This window comes from Emiliania huxleyi (assembly GCF_000372725.1).
Source record: "Emiliania huxleyi CCMP1516 unplaced genomic scaffold EMIHUscaffold_664, whole genome shotgun sequence".
Taxonomy (NCBI): Eukaryota; Haptophyta; order Isochrysidales; family Noelaerhabdaceae; genus Emiliania; species Emiliania huxleyi.
In genome coordinates, this window is record NW_005197022.1 from 1 (window position 1) to 17,773 (window position 17,773).

General features: G+C 65.6%; 8 protein-coding genes across 8 annotated transcripts; 3 read left to right on the top strand and 5 right to left on the bottom strand.

Moving 5' to 3' along the window:
- Window positions 1–48: 48 nt before the first annotated feature.
- Window positions 49–953, bottom strand: EMIHUDRAFT_248398 (glycosyltransferase, family 2; the record flags this gene model as incomplete). The annotated part of the gene is made up of 2 exons (XM_005762728.1): window positions 49–69; window positions 198–953. The coding sequence occupies 2 exons, from the start codon at window positions 951–953 to the stop codon at window positions 49–51; spliced, it is 777 nt and encodes a 258-aa protein (XP_005762785.1).
- Window positions 954–2,004: 1,051 nt separating this feature from the next.
- On the bottom strand, window positions 2,005–2,595 carry EMIHUDRAFT_248400 (hypothetical protein; the record flags this gene model as incomplete). Its single annotated transcript, XM_005762729.1, has 1 exon — window positions 2,005–2,595. The coding sequence occupies one exon, from the start codon at window positions 2,593–2,595 to the stop codon at window positions 2,005–2,007; it is 591 nt and encodes a 196-aa protein (XP_005762786.1).
- Window positions 2,596–4,243: 1,648 nt separating this feature from the next.
- EMIHUDRAFT_248402 (hypothetical protein) lies at window positions 4,244–5,541 on the top strand (the record flags this gene model as incomplete). The annotated part of the gene is made up of 4 exons (XM_005762730.1): window positions 4,244–4,267; window positions 4,396–4,497; window positions 4,649–4,701; window positions 5,445–5,541. The coding sequence occupies 4 exons, from the start codon at window positions 4,244–4,246 to the stop codon at window positions 5,539–5,541; spliced, it is 276 nt and encodes a 91-aa protein (XP_005762787.1).
- A 315-nt stretch (window positions 5,542–5,856) lies between these two features.
- On the bottom strand, window positions 5,857–7,315 carry EMIHUDRAFT_120576 (hypothetical protein; the record flags this gene model as incomplete). The annotated part of the gene is made up of 3 exons (XM_005762731.1): window positions 5,857–6,222; window positions 6,328–6,976; window positions 7,293–7,315. 3 exons carry the CDS (start codon window positions 7,313–7,315, stop codon window positions 5,857–5,859), a joined length of 1,038 nt encoding a protein of 345 aa, XP_005762788.1.
- A 915-nt stretch (window positions 7,316–8,230) lies between these two features.
- EMIHUDRAFT_120577 (hypothetical protein) lies at window positions 8,231–8,775 on the bottom strand (the record flags this gene model as incomplete). Its single annotated transcript, XM_005762732.1, has 2 exons — window positions 8,231–8,278; window positions 8,416–8,775. The coding sequence occupies 2 exons, from the start codon at window positions 8,773–8,775 to the stop codon at window positions 8,231–8,233; spliced, it is 408 nt and encodes a 135-aa protein (XP_005762789.1).
- Window positions 8,776–9,545: 770 nt separating this feature from the next.
- EMIHUDRAFT_248406 (hypothetical protein) lies at window positions 9,546–11,356 on the top strand (the record flags this gene model as incomplete). Its single annotated transcript, XM_005762733.1, has 5 exons — window positions 9,546–9,977; window positions 10,140–10,286; window positions 10,457–10,685; window positions 11,169–11,264; window positions 11,331–11,356. 5 exons carry the CDS (start codon window positions 9,546–9,548, stop codon window positions 11,354–11,356), a joined length of 930 nt encoding a protein of 309 aa, XP_005762790.1.
- Window positions 11,357–12,790: 1,434 nt separating this feature from the next.
- On the top strand, window positions 12,791–14,611 carry EMIHUDRAFT_47186 (hypothetical protein; the record flags this gene model as incomplete). Its single annotated transcript, XM_005762734.1, has 4 exons — window positions 12,791–12,877; window positions 13,105–13,210; window positions 14,002–14,118; window positions 14,457–14,611. Coding segments are annotated over 4 exons (465 nt in total), but the record flags the coding sequence as incomplete, so codon positions are not given.
- Window positions 14,612–15,279: 668 nt separating this feature from the next.
- EMIHUDRAFT_76960 (hypothetical protein) lies at window positions 15,280–16,203 on the bottom strand (the record flags this gene model as incomplete). Its single annotated transcript, XM_005762735.1, has 1 exon — window positions 15,280–16,203. The coding sequence occupies one exon, from the start codon at window positions 16,201–16,203 to the stop codon at window positions 15,280–15,282; it is 924 nt and encodes a 307-aa protein (XP_005762792.1).
- Between the last annotated feature and the right edge of the window lie 1,570 nt (window positions 16,204–17,773).

The following is a 17,773-nucleotide window of genomic DNA, read 5'->3' on the forward strand; positions in this document are numbered from 1 at the left end:
AGAGAAAAAAAAAAAAAAAGAAATGCAGCCCGCCGGCATCACATATCTTTAGCGACTCGACTGGGAATCCTAAATGATGAGTCATGGATCAGGCTTCTGGGTGCACGCCAAGGGAAACAAGGGAACAGAGTTAAAACGATCTCGTGCAGTGCATTCCGGGTACCGCGTGAGTGGCGAGGCTGTACTCAGTTGCCGACCTTGCACAGGTACTGCAGGAAGTACGCCATCCGGCCAAAGCGCAGCGAGGAGGAGACATACGCGAGGCTGCGCGACGTATTGTGCTGCACGCGGACCGCCGGGCAGGCGAGCACACGCTGGCCGTGCAGCCAGAGCGCGTAGAAGAAGGTCTCGTGCTCCATCACCTTTTGGCGCGCGTCCCACCCGTGCTGCACGAGGGCGGAACGCCGAGCGAGGAAAAAGTTGTGGGTGGCGTCCACCACGCCGCACCCGCCGCCCTGCGCCTGCAGCGTGGCGAAGCGCGCCGCCACCGCCGTGCCGCCGCCGGTCACGCTGAAGGCGAGGTTGAAGCAGTCCGCGTCGCCGCGTACGAGGTCGTCGTAGCAGCCGCCCGCGAGCGCCGCGCCTGGGTCGCGCACCAGCGCGTCGTGCAGCGCGGCGAGGTCGGTGGCCTCGGAAAAGACCACGTCGTCGTCGAGCAGGAGCACAAACTCTGTGGAAGCGCGCCGTACGATCGTGTTGCGGCCGAGGCTCAGGCCGCTGCCCGCCTCGGTGCAGACGAGCGTCACGTTGTGCGTGCGGATGGCTGTCCGGTCCGCCTTGCAGCCGTCGTCGGCCACGATGACCTCGGCCGTCGCGTACCGCCGCCGGATGGAGCGGAGGAGCCGGTCGAGCTGCTCTCGCCGGAACCCGTACGCCGAGGTGTGCTTGATGCCGATGGTCAAGTCCGACTCGGCGAGGAAAGCGAGCGAGGAGGGAAGGAGGGAAGAGAGCATTCTCACGTGGGAGGAGGAAGGCGCCGTGCAGGTCCGCAGTTCTTTCTGTTCTCGTTGTGTGACAGTGGCTCTCGTGGTGTGCCTGTTATGTGCAGTGCGCGGGAGGGGCGGTCAGCGAGCATTGTTCTCGACGCTGTTCACAGAAAAAACACAACCTCGGACCCAAGACGCACAATCGAGAAGGGAGAGAGACAGCAACGACAGTCAGAAGCACACTGTTCACACACACCCATAGACGGACTCGAAATCGGCGAGGATATGTGCTTTCTGTGTTTCGAGACGCTGTCCATCAAGGCAAACAAACAAAAGTTGTTTGGTATTGCTAAAAATCTCTCTCTCAAGGCCCCCGACCGCGTCGAACTCATCGGCGCGGGCTCTCTGAACTCGGCTACGGGACCGATCCCAGCTTCGGCTGAGGGCTGACAAGCTTTTATGATGTATCTTATTCCGGGGCCGGTGTGCGGGGAGCGAACCTTAACGACCGCCCAGAAGCTTTCTGAGCGAACCAATCGGGCCGGGATCATCAGCATATGTCCCCTTCACCCCCCGGAGCAGCAGGGGCTCCGTGGGGTCGCAGAGTCGACGCTGGGAGTCGCACTCGTCAAGCCATCGCAGCACCACGCGGTCCGCACGTACCGCCCACGTCCCCTCCACCGCTGAGAAGGCGCAGATCGACCGCCGGGCCGCGTAGTCGTCGTTGAGGAGCGGTTTTTGGAGCCGTACGAAGAGGGTCCAAGACGGGCGAACATGCGGTTTTTCGATGACCACGCGCGATGTGGTATCTGCTTTTTGCTAAAAACAGGCCGCCTAGTGCAGCATCACTAGTACAACACGCAACCACACTGCAGAGCTCCACACTAGCCGGTATAGGCGAGCCCCGGCGGCCTCACATATGTGTATGTAAATCCTGCACTGAGAGTCAGACGCTGTTCACACACACCGTCCCCCCCAGGTCCACACTCCCAATTTAAAAATAAACTCGGGGGCACTCCACACTCCCATAGACGGACTCGAAAGTATGCACGACTCCAAGGTTCGTATGCTGCGTATCCTAGCTTATCAACAGCTCCCGGTGTGGTGGCCAAGATTCGCTGCTGCTTCCGTACATTGCGCGGTATAGCCTGTTCTTCATATCATTCGCGAGGTCCCGCCAGCGCAGCTTATCGAGCTCCGTCTTATCGAGCTCCGTCCTTGCCGCGTCAAGCTCGGCCTGCATGCCCGCCGCATCCGTCCTTGCCGCGTCAAGCTCGGCCTGCATGCCCGCCGCATCCGTCCTTGCCGCGTCAAGCTCGGCCTGCATGCCCGCCGCATCCGTCCTTGCCGCGTCAAGCTCTGCCTGCATGGACACGCGTTCTTCCGCCGCATCCGTCCTTGCCGCGTCAAGCTCGGCCTGCATGCCCGCCGCATCCGTCCTTGCTGCGTCAAGCTCTGCCTGCATGGACACGCGTTCTTCCGCCGCATCCGTCCTTGCCGCGTCAAGTTCGGTCTGCATGGAGCGGTACGACGACAGGAAATACGAGGTTGCAAGCATAAAGAGGGTCAGCGCCGCGTGGAAAAGGTTTGGGGTGGTGTCGATGTTGAGAAGCATCGAGGCGAGCAGCCAGAAGGCAGCCAAGAAGGCAGCCATAGAAGAGCCAAACATGAGATCGGTGTGCAGCAACGAGGACGTACAAATTCCTTAGCCTTGCGCCACGCAGCGCGTTCGGAATAATGTTTTCTCGGCCTTCCTCGGAATAATTTTACAACCAAAGGCGGTCGCACGACACGATTCACGCGACAGGCGAGGCGCGGGCGACGGCTTCCTCAGAAGCCGTCGCCCGCACCACAGGAGCACACAGACAGTCACACCACTCCCACTCCGAAGAAAGTCCGGTCACGCCGCCACCACACAGGGATGTTAAGGTAGTCGGCTGGGGTTGTCTAACGAGTGAGTGACTTTGTTTGGGGGGTCAGTATGAACCCGTTGGGTCCAAACTCGCTCGGGCATTGAGCATTGTGGGCCCAAAACGCCGTCGGGGCGCCCAAACAAACAGCATCGGAGGCTGCTCTCTTGGGAAAGCTTCCCCAGCTTAGAGAAAAGGGAAGGAATTCTAGGAGGATTCGTTCACCGGCTTCTAAGCAGAGGAGTGTGGTGCTAGCCGTCTCCCACCCTTGGGCTTCTTCCGATCTCTCTTCGCAGTTTCTCGCCCATTCTCGCAGCGATCTTCACGCCACCTCGCGGTCTTCCCACTCTCGTCCTCACTCTCTCTCCTCGTCTCCACGACCACACGCGATGTGGCATCTGCTTTTTGCTAAAAACGGGCCGCCTAGTGCAGCATCACTAGTACAACACGCAATCACACTGAGAGCTCCACACTAGGCACTAGCCGGTATATAGGCGAGAACCGACGGCGTCACGGTCGCCGGAGTGGACGCACTGCACACACACTGTGACCGTGTCGACGGTGTGACAGTGAGCGACACAATCGTCGGCGCCGCGCTATCGCGGCGCCCCGCAGTCTACACGCCTCAGGCGCACCCCTGAACGCGCCATGGGCGCGCAGATACACCGCAGCGCCGTGGAGAATCCACCTCGCCTAAAAATTCTTTTTATTGGGGGTTGGGCGGGGGGCGGAGCCGGGAGCAGCTCGCGGGTTAGTCCGGTGGGGGGGGGCGGGGCGGGGCGGGACGGGTTGGATCGGGTCGGGTCGGGTTGGGGCGGGGTTGCTCGGGTCGGGCTCCTGTGGTGCGGGCGACGGCTTCTGCAGAAGCCGTCGCCCGCGCCTCGCCTGTCGCGTGAATCGTATCGTGCCAGCTGTTTCGTTTATTCTTTTTATCTGCTGTGAGAGAGAGCTCTATTGTTTAAATTCTTTTCGGAGGCTTTGGAAAGGAGGTCCGCAGCACCCTGAGGGAGGCGGCGAACCAGCTGAGCAACAAACTTTCGCACGCTCAGCACCTGGACGAGGTCACATGGACCACCAAGAACTGGCACGGGCTGCAGATGCAGCGCTTGTCTGTCGTCCTCCACACCGCCGTGGCGTGGCAGACGGTGAACGAGCTAGCGTGCGGGGAGAGCGGCATTGTGCACGGTGCGGAATGCATTGCCGTTCTTAACGGAGTCGCTTAGGCGGCTCCGGCGGTGAGCCGGTGAGTGTGCCAGTCCGCGCCAGTCCGCGCCCTTGTCGTGCCAGTGTGCTGTGAGAGAGGCTTGTATTTTAAGAATTCTTTCTTCCTCGCGCAAAGAAGAATTCTTTTTATTGCTCTGCTACGCCGGCGCCGCCACAACATCGGCGTCCCTCGCCGCGTTCGCCATGAGAGGGCGAGCCGCCGCCAAGGTGGTGCTTCCCTACCCGCCCTCCCGCCACAGTCGCGTGAGCGACGGGGCTCGCGCCAGCGCAGGCCGCGACAGCCAGCGCCGCTCCAGCCACGCTGAAAGCCGGTGCCGCCGCCGTGCACTCCGCAGGGCGGCGCCTCGTCCAGCGAGTACTACATGGAGCAGGAGAACGACGACCAGATCGGGCTGCTCGCCGGGAAGGTGAGTGCGCTGCGCGGCATCGCCGTCCAGGTGCGCCTGCGCCACAGCCCACTCTGCCGCTGCTCACTGCCGCCACCGGCGCGTCTCTGCACTCTGTTCTCCCGCGGCTCAGAACTTACGGCCGTGGCCCACCTTCGCTGCCACCGCACCGGCTCGTTCACGCACTCCTCCCTCCCACCAGATCGGCGATCACGTGCGCGAGGACAACAAGATGCTCGACGGGCTTGATGACCGGTGCGCGGAGGAGAGACAGATCGAGAGGCGGGGCACACTCAGACCACCGGCTGGGCGCCCCTACCTGGGAGGGACAGGTGGGAGGACAGGTAGGCCCTCTCCCTACCTAGCCGCCGCCAAGGCGAAGCACACTCAGACCACCGCGCTGGGACACCGGCGCGGTGTATGGGTGGACGCAAGACCGATGGCGGTGGCGGTGCCCACACTGGAGCGACTCACAGGCCTCGCAAGACCAGGCACAGGGAGGGCTGGCAGCCGCAACCCACCCCGCCTGCCCACCTGTTCCTGTCTGCCTCCCCACCTGTACCTGTACTGTCTGCCTCCCCACCTGCCTCCCACCTATTCCTATCTACCTCCCCACCTGCCTCCCCACCTGTACTGTCTGCCTCCCCACCCCGCCTCCCCACCTGCCTGCCCCGAGGACCGGCGACCAGAGGGGGGCAATCACGCAGACGCCTCCACAGCCGCCGACCGCCTCCCCACCCGTACCTGCACCTGCACCTGTCTGCCCGCCCGCCTCTCGCACGCGCGCACGTCCGCAGCTGGCGGCGCATTTGCCTGCTCACCCCCCTCTGCTCTCCCTGCCCGCAGCTTCGACTCGGCCGGCTCGCTGCTCAGCGGGACCATGGCGCGGCGGGGCACCCTAGATGCGGAATATCTCGCCATATCTCGCCATATCTCGCCATATCTCGAGTCCCACGGACTGGCGCGACACCCTTACCCACCTTACCTCCACACCGCAGGCTGGGCAAGCTCGCGTCCTCGAAGGACTCGAGGCACATGTTGTACCTCGCGCTCTTCGTGGTCGCCGTGATCCTCCTCATCTACAAGCTGCGGTGAGGCGCGGCATGCGGGCACAGCCGGCCTGTAGCTGTACCCGTCTATCTAAATTTAAGGAGAGTAAAGAAACCTTCTCTCTCGCCTAGACACAGAGTGCGAACAGTTTCAGTGTACACCGCGCACACACACGCACAGAGAGAGATTAAAGATTAGAGGTGGGGCAGGCTCCTGGCCGGCAGGGCCAGGCAGGGGGGGGGCAACGCCAACCCTCCGCAACTCCACACCGTTCTGACACCGAGACAGGTGCAGGATGCACACACCGAGACGTGCGAGCTGGCCACACACGCCGCCCTCGTGCCTCGAGACACCGCGGGTTCACGGCTTCGGCCAGCCACCGGGGCTGCACCCGCCGCACTCCTGGGGGTACTCCCGGCGGGCGACCTTTCGGCAAGCCTCCCCCTCGGTCATGTTGAGATTCTCAACCAGCCACGCGATGCGGGCGCCGCAACGGAACTGGGGCTGTCTCCCCCACAGCGTGTCCGAGAACACCGCGGGCGCGAGGGTGTTGAGGACGGCCTCGGTGCAAGAGCTGACGCCGCATGTGGACGGGGGCATCGAAGGCGGCGGCGCCGGGCCGGGCGAGAGGTCGAGCCGACGGCGTTCGGCGGTCTTGGCCGGGCTGCGAACCGCCGAGGCGTGCAAGCACTCCCACGACACAGAGCGGAAGCCACCGAGACGCGCCTACGCAACCGGCGCGCGGGAGCCTCACTGAGGCGACGGGGGCCAGTGGCTTGGCGCCAGGGACTGAGGGTGCTATAGAGGGGGCCGGCATCCGGCGCTGCGCACCTGGCAGAGGCTTTCGTCCGAGGGACAACACTCCCCCTCGTTGTCAAGCACGCCGGAGGGCGGGTCGCGAAGCCATTTGAATTCGCTCGACGAGACGAGCTGAACCTGCGACGGGTGGCGCTGCAGCAGCCAGGTGGCGTAAAGCGTGTACTCGGAGAAGCCCAGCTCATGCCCGCTGGCGACGGCGGCGTCGTGGATCGCCTCTGGCCAGACTTGGTTGGCACTCTCGGCCCGCTCCTCAATCTCGCGAAGCATCTCGCGCACGAACGGCTTGTGCCAGACCTGCCATTGTGTGACGTACGAGACGTTAGGCACCGTCGTCACGCCAAGCAGCGCCTCGGTCGAGGCGCGGTAGCCGGGCGGGAGCAAGAGGTCGCCCCCTTTCTTTTCAAAGTGGGCGGGCGAGTCCAGCGGCGTGCCCCACCTGCCCGTGAGGACCAGGATGGTTGAGGAGGCACAAGCGCAGATGTGAGGGCGAGTGTTGGTGATGGGTACATCTAGGAGGTTGCACAGTAGCGGGAAGCGGCCGTCGGGCATCCGCGCAGGCAAGAGATCGCCGAGCGCGATTGTGTCGCCGTCCCACACGTAGAGGGTCTGCGACACCTCCTCTTGGGTTGCCACCGCCAGTTTGGCCAGCTGCTGCTTCAGCCTGCGGGGCAGGCGGGTATCAGCAGCGCCACAGGCACGAGTATGCTGCCACAAGCAGCATCGGGTTGGTGTCGAACCCGAGCGGGTCCTCCTCCCAATCCCGGCGCCCACCCTCCGCGTCGTCCTACTCATCGTGCGCGTCGAGCACCCTGCCGAGGCACAGCCGAGGCACAGGATCGTCCCCTTGGGAACGCCTGCCCCTCGCGTCCAGAAGCGACGCTTGCGGGCACGGGCGCGCGTCGGAAACTTGGAGCACTTGGAGTGCAGTCATTAGCCTCACATCCAGGCTTCCAGGGCCGGGGAGCTGAGAAGCGCACCCAGCGGGCCGGATGATCGGCATCGGGTTGCGGGCAAGAGAGCCCTAGCCCTGGGGGGTGCGCGTTCGCAGGGAAAGGGCCGTAAAGTAAACACGGGTCTCCGAGAGGGCTCCGTGTACCGGGTTTCCCCTTAACTGCAGAACGCCCCCTCTACTCGACCCTCAGTCTGCCCGAGAGGCTGTCTGCGGAAGGCCTGGCAAGCGCGCGCCCGCCTCCTCCGCGGCCATGCCCTCCGCCAGGGGGCTCGGCGCAAGGGGACTGACGCCTTTGCATGTGGCCGCCGAGCGCGGGCATCCCGCGCTCGTCGAGCTGCTGATCAAGGCGTGCGCCACCCTCCCCTGACGCCTCGCCGGCTTCTCGGCTCCATTCTCCCACTCCTCCCTTCTCACCGCGCGCTCTGCGCCGCTTCGCTCCCGAAAGGCCGGCGCCGACTTGAACGCCGCCGACGGCGCGGGGGCGACGCCGCTACACCTCGCGGCGCGAGCGGGCCAGGCAAAGGTGGTGCTCTCTCTTCTGAGGGCGGGCGCCGACCCGAGCAGGACCGACGCCGACGGCAGAACCGCGCGTGACGCAGTGGCGGGGGGGCGCGACAGGCGCCGTGGCGGCGCGGGGACGGCGTCGAGGCTACCACCCTCTCACTCTAGTGTTTTCGCAACCGTAGCTTCTCGAGCGCCATACGCGGGCACCTCGACAACGCGGCAAGCCTCCGCGCCGAGGGAGAGGGAGGCACGCTCAGGGCCGAGCTGTGAGGCGCGGCCGGCGGCGGAGGAGGAGCGGGACTACGGCAAGGGCACCGCGCCTCTGTGCACTGGAACTCCACACTGGTTTAGCTCAGCAGGACAACGAGGCTTTTCTTGTTTTATTCGGGACATTAATGTAGCGCGCCCCGCTCTTCGCTCGTCGAACACACAGAATGTACGACGACGACGGTCGGTGTTCTAGTAGTCGGCGGGGTCGTCGAAGAGCTTGCCGCCGAGCGAGTCCGCCTGGGCAGCCGGGTGGCGACTGGCGTTGAGGCGGTGGGCGCAGCGGGGTGTTGCAGCGGGCGTGCGACTGGGGCGGCGTGTTGTGGCGAGGGCGAGTAGCTGGGCATGGTGCGACAGCGAGGGAAGGGGGCTGCCACCTCGCGGAATGACGTCGCGGTGCCCTGCGCCTCTGACTGGATGTACAGCGTCACAAGAAAAACGACCGGGATGAACAGGCCGAGGATGACGGCGAGGAAGGCGCCAAAGGAGACGTCGAGGCCGATGGTGCCGCCGTCCACGGCGACGACTAGGGTGGAGAGAGAAACGGTGAGCGGCGGGTCGAGGCCGGGCGATGCGCCGGAGGTGGGAAGGTGCACCGCCAGCGAGCGTCTCCGAGAAGGAGGTGAGCGTGGAGTCGGCGGAAGGGCGACGGGCGCCGCGGCAGCGAAGCCGCGCTGGACCGCGAGCGACGGCGAGACGACGACGAGCGCGGGGCTGGAGGTGAGCAGAGCGAACATGGGGATCTGAGTAGTCGATCGCGTTCGAAGATTGCTAGGTTGGTGCCCATTAGCGGCGAAAAGAATTCGAAGGTCAAGATGTCCAGCCCGGAGAAAAGAATCTGGGAACGACTCGAGTACCACCTGCGCTTGCTTTCGCAACCAGCACGCGTGCCATTGACCCAGCCGAGACCTCGCTCGGGTGAGGACGGATTGAAGTTCCCTCTGTCAAAGCGGGTAACCTGCGATCTCACCCCCCCCCCCCCCGCCGCCGCCGCCCCCCGACTTGCGTTTCGATTTATCAGACTTATGCGAGACGTTTTACGCTCCTCCAATTTGTTTAGTTAGGCCTTCTGCTGCCTCGGGGCGAGGCATGCCTCGCGCTGGCATTGACGGCCGATTCGCACGCACGACCGTGAGAGCCGCCCTTGGCCGCAAGTACGCCGAATTCCCATGAAAACAAGTAAAAAATCGCGAAAAAAGAAAAAACTCCAAAAAATCGGCGCCTGCGGCGGGCCATGGGACCCCATCTCCCCCCCGCATGGACACCCTCTGGGGCCCCCGCGCCGGCCCAGAGGAATATTATTCAGGTGTTTACATTGCTGATGCTCAAACCCCGGGGCCCCATCGCATTCCGCAAGATTTCATTGATCAATTTGTCAGATTCGCATATCTTAATTCGCATGTCCGCTGTGCGGGCTGTGCGCTAGCTGTGTTTTCTTTTTCTTTGCACATACTCCGACTGAAGTTTTAAAATTCTTTTCTTTGCAGCGACCGCTGGCGGGTCGCCGATGCATTCCACCTCCTCGCTCCGGCGCCAGCGGGACCTCCTAAGAGCCTCCCTATGGAGCACGCTCCAGGCCACTGACGACGGGCTCCTCGATGACACGCTTGGTGTTCTCGAGGCGGAGTGTGCTCCGTCCGGCGGCGGCGCGGGTGGCGAGCGGGCGGCGGCAGCGATGCGTCTCTTTGCGGTGCTCGCTGCTCACTCGCTACACCCGAACCAGCTACGCCGGCTGCTCGCGCTGCACACGGCGACTGGCGAGGGCGCCCTGCTGCACGCCCTGACTCAGGCCATCTCCCGCACAGCCAGTGAGCCGCTCGGCACGCCGCGCCGGTTCTTTGCCTTCAACGGCGTGCACCCGCCGGCTCCGCAGCCGCCGCTGCAGGGCGAGTGCTTTGGCCGCGACGCCTTTGTAATCTGGTTCTGGCTGCGGCTCGACGTGCCGCCCTCGCCGAGGCCTCCTCGCTCTTCGAGCGGCTCGCCCTCGTCCAATCGGCACACCGGGACCGGCGGCGGCGGCGGCGGCGGCGGCGGCGACAGCGGCGACGGCCGTGGGAGTTGGCGGCGCAGCGACGAAGGCGCCGACGGGGCGGCGCCGCAGAGCGTGTGCTCCTTCCTCGCCACCGCCGGCCACGGCGTCGAGGTGTCGTTGCGAGGAGGCTTGCTCACGGTCGTCGCGATGAGCCCTAAGGGCGGGGCGGCGTCGGCGCAGGTGCCTGCGCCTCTGTCGGCCGGCGAGTGGCACTGGGTGAGCCAGCCGGCGCGCCGCTTCTTCTGGCCCTTTGAGAGCGGTGGCGAGCCTCGCTCTCCTCCGCGTGAAGCGGCGGGAGCGGCGGCGGCGGCGGCGGCGGCGGCGGCGGCGGCGGCGACGGGTCGGGGTCGGTGCCTCGGCTGTGCGTGCGTGTGGATGGGGTGGAGGCGCTGCGGCAGCGGTTCGTCTTCCCCGCTCCGACCAAGGACCTCCGCCACTGGAGCGTCGGGGGGCCGCTCCCTCCCGGGGTGACGGCGCACGAGTCGACCTGCGCCCCGCTGTCTGGCGCTCAGCTCGCCGAGCTGCTGCTGCTGCCCGCCGCCGCAGCTGGGTCTGCGGCGGTGAGCGGCGCCTGCGCGGCGCTCTCCGCGTCGCGCGCCCGCTCGCTCGAGGAGGGTGCGGCGGCGTGCGGGGTCGTCCCAGCCCTCTCCCTCCGCCCCTGTGGGCTGTTCGTGCTCGGCGCCGCCACGCCCCTACCAGCCTTTATGAGGGGCGGCGGAGGCGGAGGCGGAGGCGGCGGCGGCGGAGGCGGAGGAGGCGGCGGAGGAGGCGGAGGCGGAGGCGGAGGAGGCGGAGGCGGAGGCGGAGGGAAGGGCAAGCCGCCCGTCGCGCTCGTCGGCACGCGGCGCTCTCCGCTCGAGGCCTTCTGCTGCGCTGGCGGTGCTGCGTGCGTCCCTCGCCCCTCGCCTCCACGGGAGGACGGCGTCTCCTCACACCTGCAGCTGTGGACAGGTGCCCGTGCGGCCCTCGCCCTCCTCTCCGCGTGTGCAGTCGGGCACGTGCAGCACGGCCAGCACGGCCAGCACGGCCAGCACGGCCAGCCACCTCCTCCTCCTCCTCCTCCTCCTCCTCCGGGGCCAGTGCCTCTGGCGGCGACAGCGTCGGCGACGGCGGCGGGCGCGCTGCGCCTCTTCCGGCTGTGCGTGTGCGGCAGCGAGTGCGAGGCGAGGCAGGCTAGCGACGAGGGGCCGGTCGGTGTGCCCCTTCCATGACTTGGCCATGACATGTCCGGGACATGTCCCCTCAGGCGAGCGACGAGAGGCTCGTCGGCGTGCTCGCCGGCATAATTTACATGCTGTGTATCAGAGTCAGTACTTTCATTTGCATTTGCGGGCGCAACAAGAGTGGAGGCGGATCGCCATCTGGATTCAGAATAATTTTTTCGGAAACTTCTTTTTTTATCGAGCCTGTCTGCTGACTGCTGTGAGAGAGAGTTGTTTTGTTTAAATTTTTTTTATTTTCCGCTTCGTTCCAGTGCAGCGGAGGGGAGCGCCACACTCACAAAGAACCCTGCACAAAGATCGCAAGGGCGGGGATAAAGAAAGAAAGAAAACACACATGGAGGACGGCACGCCGCGCCACCACACAGGGATTTTAAGGAGAGGAGTGTCGTGCTAGCCGTCGCCCACCCTCGGGTGTCTGCCCGCTTATCGGTAACTGCCGTTGCAGCAGCCCGAGAGCTGGTAGCGGAGACAGCAGCTGCGATGGTGGTCCGTAGGCGAGGAGAACGGACCGGTAAGGAGAAGCAAGAGGGGATACTCGTGTCCACACAGCCGCAGTGCTGGCGGAGATGCGCTCTGTCGCAGAAGATCCGCAAGCACCCAAGTTGATGTTGCGGTTGTTCTCATTCTGCTCAGCCTCCGAGCCAAGCAGTCGGTGGCCGCTGTGCCACCGTGCGCCGAGCCTCTGTGCCCAGCCAATCACCACGGCTCGCGCAGGTGCCCATGGTGCCAGCCGACGTATCGAGCGTAAGCCGGAAATGCTGTGCGGCAACACATCTCGCTTGTGTGCCGCACCAGCTCTCATGTCGGCCTCAGTGCCGCACTGCTCACTCCGTGCACTCACCGGTCGGTACCATGTCAGGAGACGGAACACGGAGGAGCTGTATAGGTCACTAGAGACCCACACCATCGCTACATCACCACAGCCACCAAGTCGGATACAAGTCAATGACAATCTGCGCGGCAGGAGAAACCCAACAGCATGACAATGTGCGCGGCAGGACAAACCAAACATGAGACACGGTTACACAAGGACGGTCAGGCTACGGTCAGGAAGTAGGTTTGAGTTCACACTCTCCAACAGACAGGGTGGTTGTTCTCTCCATCTCCCCTTCTAGCTCTTAGCATGAGCTGCGCCCTGTGTCCGACCCCTTTTGCGCAGCAACACCTTAAACTTTCAGGCCCTCCAAATTCGGGTCGGAGCGTAGCGGAGTGGGCCCCGAGTTTGAAAAGGGCGACGGACGCTTTCGTCCTAGCCTCCAACAACGCCTCCCCGGCGCAGAGGGGCCCCCGGAGGGATGCGCAACCGCTCCACGCCACGCCGCTTGCGGCGGTTCCGCTGAGGCTGGCTGTGTTATTTTTTTGCGGTTCATGTTCGCGGCTCTCGCGCTCGGCCTCTCGCCGCCCACCGCGCCTCTGCGCCTCGCCGCCGCTCTCCTCGCTCCCGCGCTACGCACATCACCGCCGCCGCTGCTCGCGGCCGGCGGCGCCCGGACCTCCAAGACGGTGGCCGTGAACCGCGTGGCGCGGCGAGAGTTTGAGATCTTGGACGAGTACGAGGCTGGCATCGCCCTCGTGGGGACAGAGGTGCGGCAGCACGCACACGCGCGATCGCCCTCCCGCGTGCTCTTGCACCAACCACATTGCGACAGCCGGGCCGCGGTGAGTACGGCTGACTGACCGCCGCCGCCGACGCCACCGCCGCCGCCGCCGACGCCACCGCCGCCGCCGCCTCACCACCTAACGCCTCGAGCGAGCGGAGAGAGCCGCTGCACCAGCTGACGGCGCCGTGTGGCTACGCGGCATCGCCGCAGGTCAAGTCTTGCCGCGCCGGGAAGATGAACCTGCGCGACGGCTTTTGCTCTGTCAAGGCGGGCGAGTGTTGGCTAGAGAATGTCAACATTGCGCAGCACGGTGCGTGTGCTCTCGCGCGCTCCGTCGCCCCCCCCCCCCCCCCCCTAAGCGGGCGCGCTTCCTCTCTCCTCCTCTCGTGCTCGCTCGCTCGCCTGCTCTCTCCCTCTCTCGGTCTCGGCCTATCTGGCTGGCTGTGTGTGTGTGTGTGTGTGTGTGTGTGTGTGTGCGCGCGCGCGCGCGCGCGCGCGCGCGCGTGTGTGTGTGTGTGTGTGTGTGTGTGTGTGTGTGTGTGTGTGTGTGTCCGTGTGCTCGTGCGGTGCGGCGGCATGTCAACTGGACAGCCGGGCAGTTGCGAGCCGTCAGCCAGATCTCGGCTGGACCTCGGCTGTATCTCGGCTACACCTCGGCTACCTCTCGGCTGCAGGCACCACTGGCGGCTACTTCAACCACGACGAGGGACGCCGGAGAAGGAGCCGCGAGATATAGCCGAGATATAGCCGAGGTACAGCCGAGGTACAGCCGAGAGACAGCCGAGAGACAGCCGAGAGATGGCTGAGAGACAGCCGAGAGATGGCCGAGAGACAGCCGAGAGACAAGCCGAGAGACAGCCGAGAGACAAGCCGAGAGACAGCCGAGAGACAAGCCGAGAGACAGCCGAGAGACAGCCGAGAGATGGCCGAGAGACAAGCCGAGAGACAAGCCGAGAGATGGCCGAGAGACAAGCCGAGAGATGGCCGAGAGACAGCCGATAGACAGCCGAGAGATGGCCGAGAGACAGCCGAGGAGGAGGAGAAGCCGCCGATGCACGAGCGCCCGATCTGGAGTAGACCAGCCCTGGCCAAACCCAACGCCGTTAGACCAGCCCTGGCCAAACCCAACGCCGTTGCGCCGAGCTAGGTTGCTGCTGCACAAACGCGAAATCCGCAAGATCGGGCAGGCGGCCGCCGCACCGCTGGATTCGAGATGGTTGGGGGGTAGGGTAGGGCAGCACGAGGGGTTGGAGAGTCACCCCCTACCCCCCTACCCCACTGCATACTCGCCTCGCCTCCTCTCTCCCCCGCCGCTCCTCCCCTGTTTGCCTCTCCCCCTCTCCGCGTCTCTCCGCCCCTCCGCCCCTCTGCACCTGTCCTGTCTCTCCCCCTCTCTTCCCACCCCCTCCAGCCCCGCCACCCCGCGACTGACACCTGTCCTGTCTCTCCCCCTCTCTTCCCACCCCCTCCAGCCCCGCCACCCCGCGACTGCACTTGTCGTCTCTCCCTCCCTCCCTCCCCACCCTCTCCAGCCCCCCCGCGCGCGCAGGCCGTCGCGCGAGGCGGCCTGACGGTGGTGCCGCTCTCGGCGTACTTCAACGCGCGCTCGTGCCTCAAGCTCAAGATCGCCGTGGCGAGGGGGAAGAAGCTGCAGGACAAGCGCGAGACCATCCGGCGCAGAGAGCAGGACCGCGAGGTCAGGCGGCAGATCAAGCAGGCGTTCTAGGGCACGGTGCTACGCTATTTTTGTGTCGCGAAAGGGGGACGTCGTACGGTGTACAACGGAGATCGTTGGTAGATTGTATACAACAGACGCACACATGACACAAGAGACCACCCTGGCCCAATCACAGCACGGAGAACATGCTCACGCGGGGCCGACCACACGAGCGACGCGCCAATGAGATTTCTATGTACAAGAACTATAGCAACTATAGGAACACGGATATTTCCAGGAAATTTCTGGATCTGAGAATTTACGAAAAAAATGGGGGGAGCTATTTTTTTCATCGGAACGTAAGGGTAAGGTGAGGTGAATTTCTCCACACACACAATGTGTGGGGCAAGGGGAGCGACCCTCGCGACCTTGAGCAGATCCCCAAATTTTGACGCGGATCGTCGGGCCGAGGGGAGAGTCCGCGTTGTAGCCTCGCGTTTCGAACGTCATTAGACCCTCAGGATTTGCTATGCTGAAGAGGGCGGCGCGGCTTCCGGCGCGTCCGCGGCGACCAGCGCGGCCTCCGGCTCCGCCTCGGGCGGCGTCGTCGCCTCGGGCGTCGTCGGCGCGGCGCACGGCGTCGGCGCGGCGCACGGCGTCGGCGCGGCGCACGGAGTCGGCGCGGCGCACGGCGGCGTCGGCGCGGCGCACGGCGGCGTCCGAGCAGTTCACGGTGTCGGCTCGGCGCTTAGATCACACCCGAACTCCGCGTTCCACGCCTCGTAGCGCCGGAGATGCTCGGGCGCGATCGACGGCAGCGTCGTCGCCGCCGCGCGAATAAAGTCGTCGTGCGTGAGCTCGCCGTCGAGCGCGCCGCGCGCCTGCAGCGCGACGATGTCGTCGGGGCTCTTGCCCGCGATCGCCGTGCGCATCGTCATGAGCGCCGCGTCGCGGCAGACGAGCTGCACGTCGGCGCCCGAGTAGCCGTCGAGGTGCGCGGCGAGCGTAGCGAGCCGCACGTCAGCATGCAGCCGGAGGCCGGCGGTGTGGATGCGCAGCATCGCCTCGCGGCTGCGCGCGTCGGGTGGCGGTACGTAGATCCGCCGCTCGAGCCGCCGCCGCATCGCGTCGTCGAGGTCCCACGGCCGGTTGCTCGTCGCGAGCGTGAGCACGCGCGGCGCACCGCCGCCTCTTGTCGGCACGCCGTCCATCTGCGTGAGCAGTTCCGTCTTGAGCCGGCGCGACGCATCGTGCTCGCCCGCGCCGCCGCGCGTCGCGAGCAGCGCGTCGACCTCGTCGAAGAAGACGACGGCGGGCGCACGCGCGCGCGCGCAGCAGAAGAGCGCGCGCGCCACCTTCTCCGACTCGCCGACAAACTTGGAGAGCAGGCTCGCCGGGCTCACGCTGAAGAAGGCGGCGCGCGCCTGCGACGCGACCGCGCGCGCGAGCAGCGTCTTGCCCGTGCCCGGCGGCCCGAAGAGCAGCACGCCGCGCCACGGCGCACGCACGCCCGTGAAGAAGTCGGGGATGAGCATCGGCAGGATCGCCGCCTCGGTGAGTAGCTGCTTCGTCGGCTCGAGCCCGCCGACGTCATCCCAACGCACCGCCGCTGCGTCGTCGTCGGCGGCGTCGGGCTGCGGAGTCAAGAGCATCTCCGCCTCGACGAGTGACGCGAACGACGGGTCGACGCCGTCGGGCGCGGCGCGGCGCGATCGCGACGCCGCGCTCGCCGGGGGCTCGGCCATCGTTAGGCGCGCGAGAGCCGCGCGCTCGCCGCCGCGTTCGGCGCGCATCAACGGCGACGCTACGTCGCGCGCGTTGTCCTCGCCGTCGGCATGTTGCCGTCGCGCGCCGCCTCGCTTGGCAGGGGAGAAGAGGCCTACGCCCGAAGGCAAAATGCCCTCTTGGGCTAGGCGCCCGCGGTGGCCGCCGGGCGGCGCGCCGGGAGCGCGCGCGGGCACGATGGCACGGTGGCGACCGCCGCTGCCGTCGCTCGCGCGGCGCGCGGGCACGAGATCCTGCTGGCGACTGCCGCGGTTGCTCGCGCAGCGTACGAGCGGGGTCGGGCCGACGACCCGGTCGAAAAGCGCAAGAGCCCGCTGCAAGTCGCGATCACCCATCGCACGGCAGCGCTTCTTCGCGGACAAGTCGCACGTGCTGCGCGTCGACGAGGTCGCGCGCACGTTGACGCTGATCGAGCTTGCGCCACGGTCTCGCTGGACGCGGACGGTCGTTACTTTTGGTCGTTACTTCGACCCCTTATGGATAGGGTCGATTCCGCATGTTACGGGACCCCTCGATCGTCTCGCCCTCCCTCGCTGGTGTGCTCATTGGGGGGGGTCATAACAAACACGGTACAGGATCTGACACGCTAATCTTGAAAACGCGTCCAACGGAGCTCCGTGTTGCTCCCAGCGGAATCCCCCGCGCTTCCTGCGGCCATGGCCGATGATAGTAGTATGAGAGGTCATCTGGCTACCGCGAGCGCGACTCAACTCGCCTACGTCGTCCGATGATTGTGCCTCAAAGTCAGCCTCCGGAGGCTATCGTGGGGTCGAGCCGGCGGTAGCCGTGACATGTGGTTCCACCACCCCTCGCAGGCTTTGCCTCTGACCGCCACCGTTCCCAGGCTGCCTAATGGGATGGAAAGGAAGGCTGGGCGAGCGTATAGAAGCGTGCTCGACCTCGTCGTGGCAACCTGCACGGCAGCGCTGGTAGGCGCGATGAGCGTCGTGCCACCTGACCCAAGACGGGTCGCAGGCGTCGTACCGAGGTCCGAGCGTGTCGAGACCGTGTCCTGATGTGATCTGCACGGGTGAGTCACGTCGGCGTCAAAGGAGCGACGTGCGACCTGTCAGAGCTTGATCTCCGATCTCAGCGGCGTCGAGTCGTCTCCGGCGCACGACAAAGGTACATACCCAGGACGCGCAGAGGGCAGCTGAGATCGGGGATCAAGCTCTGACAGGTCGCACGTCGCTCCTTTGACGCCGACGTGACTCGCCCGTGCAGATCACATCAGGACACGGTCTCGACACGCTCGGACCTCGGTACGACGCATGCGTCACGTCTTGGGTCCGCAGAACCGGCGCCCTGGATCTCTCTCGGCGCGGTTGCCGCGGGCCGCGCCTCCTCCGTCCTCGCTTCGAGCTCACGCAGGCGCTCGAGGAGATTGCGATTCGCGCGGTCCGGGTGGCGCGCCACCTGCTCACGCAGTGACTCGCA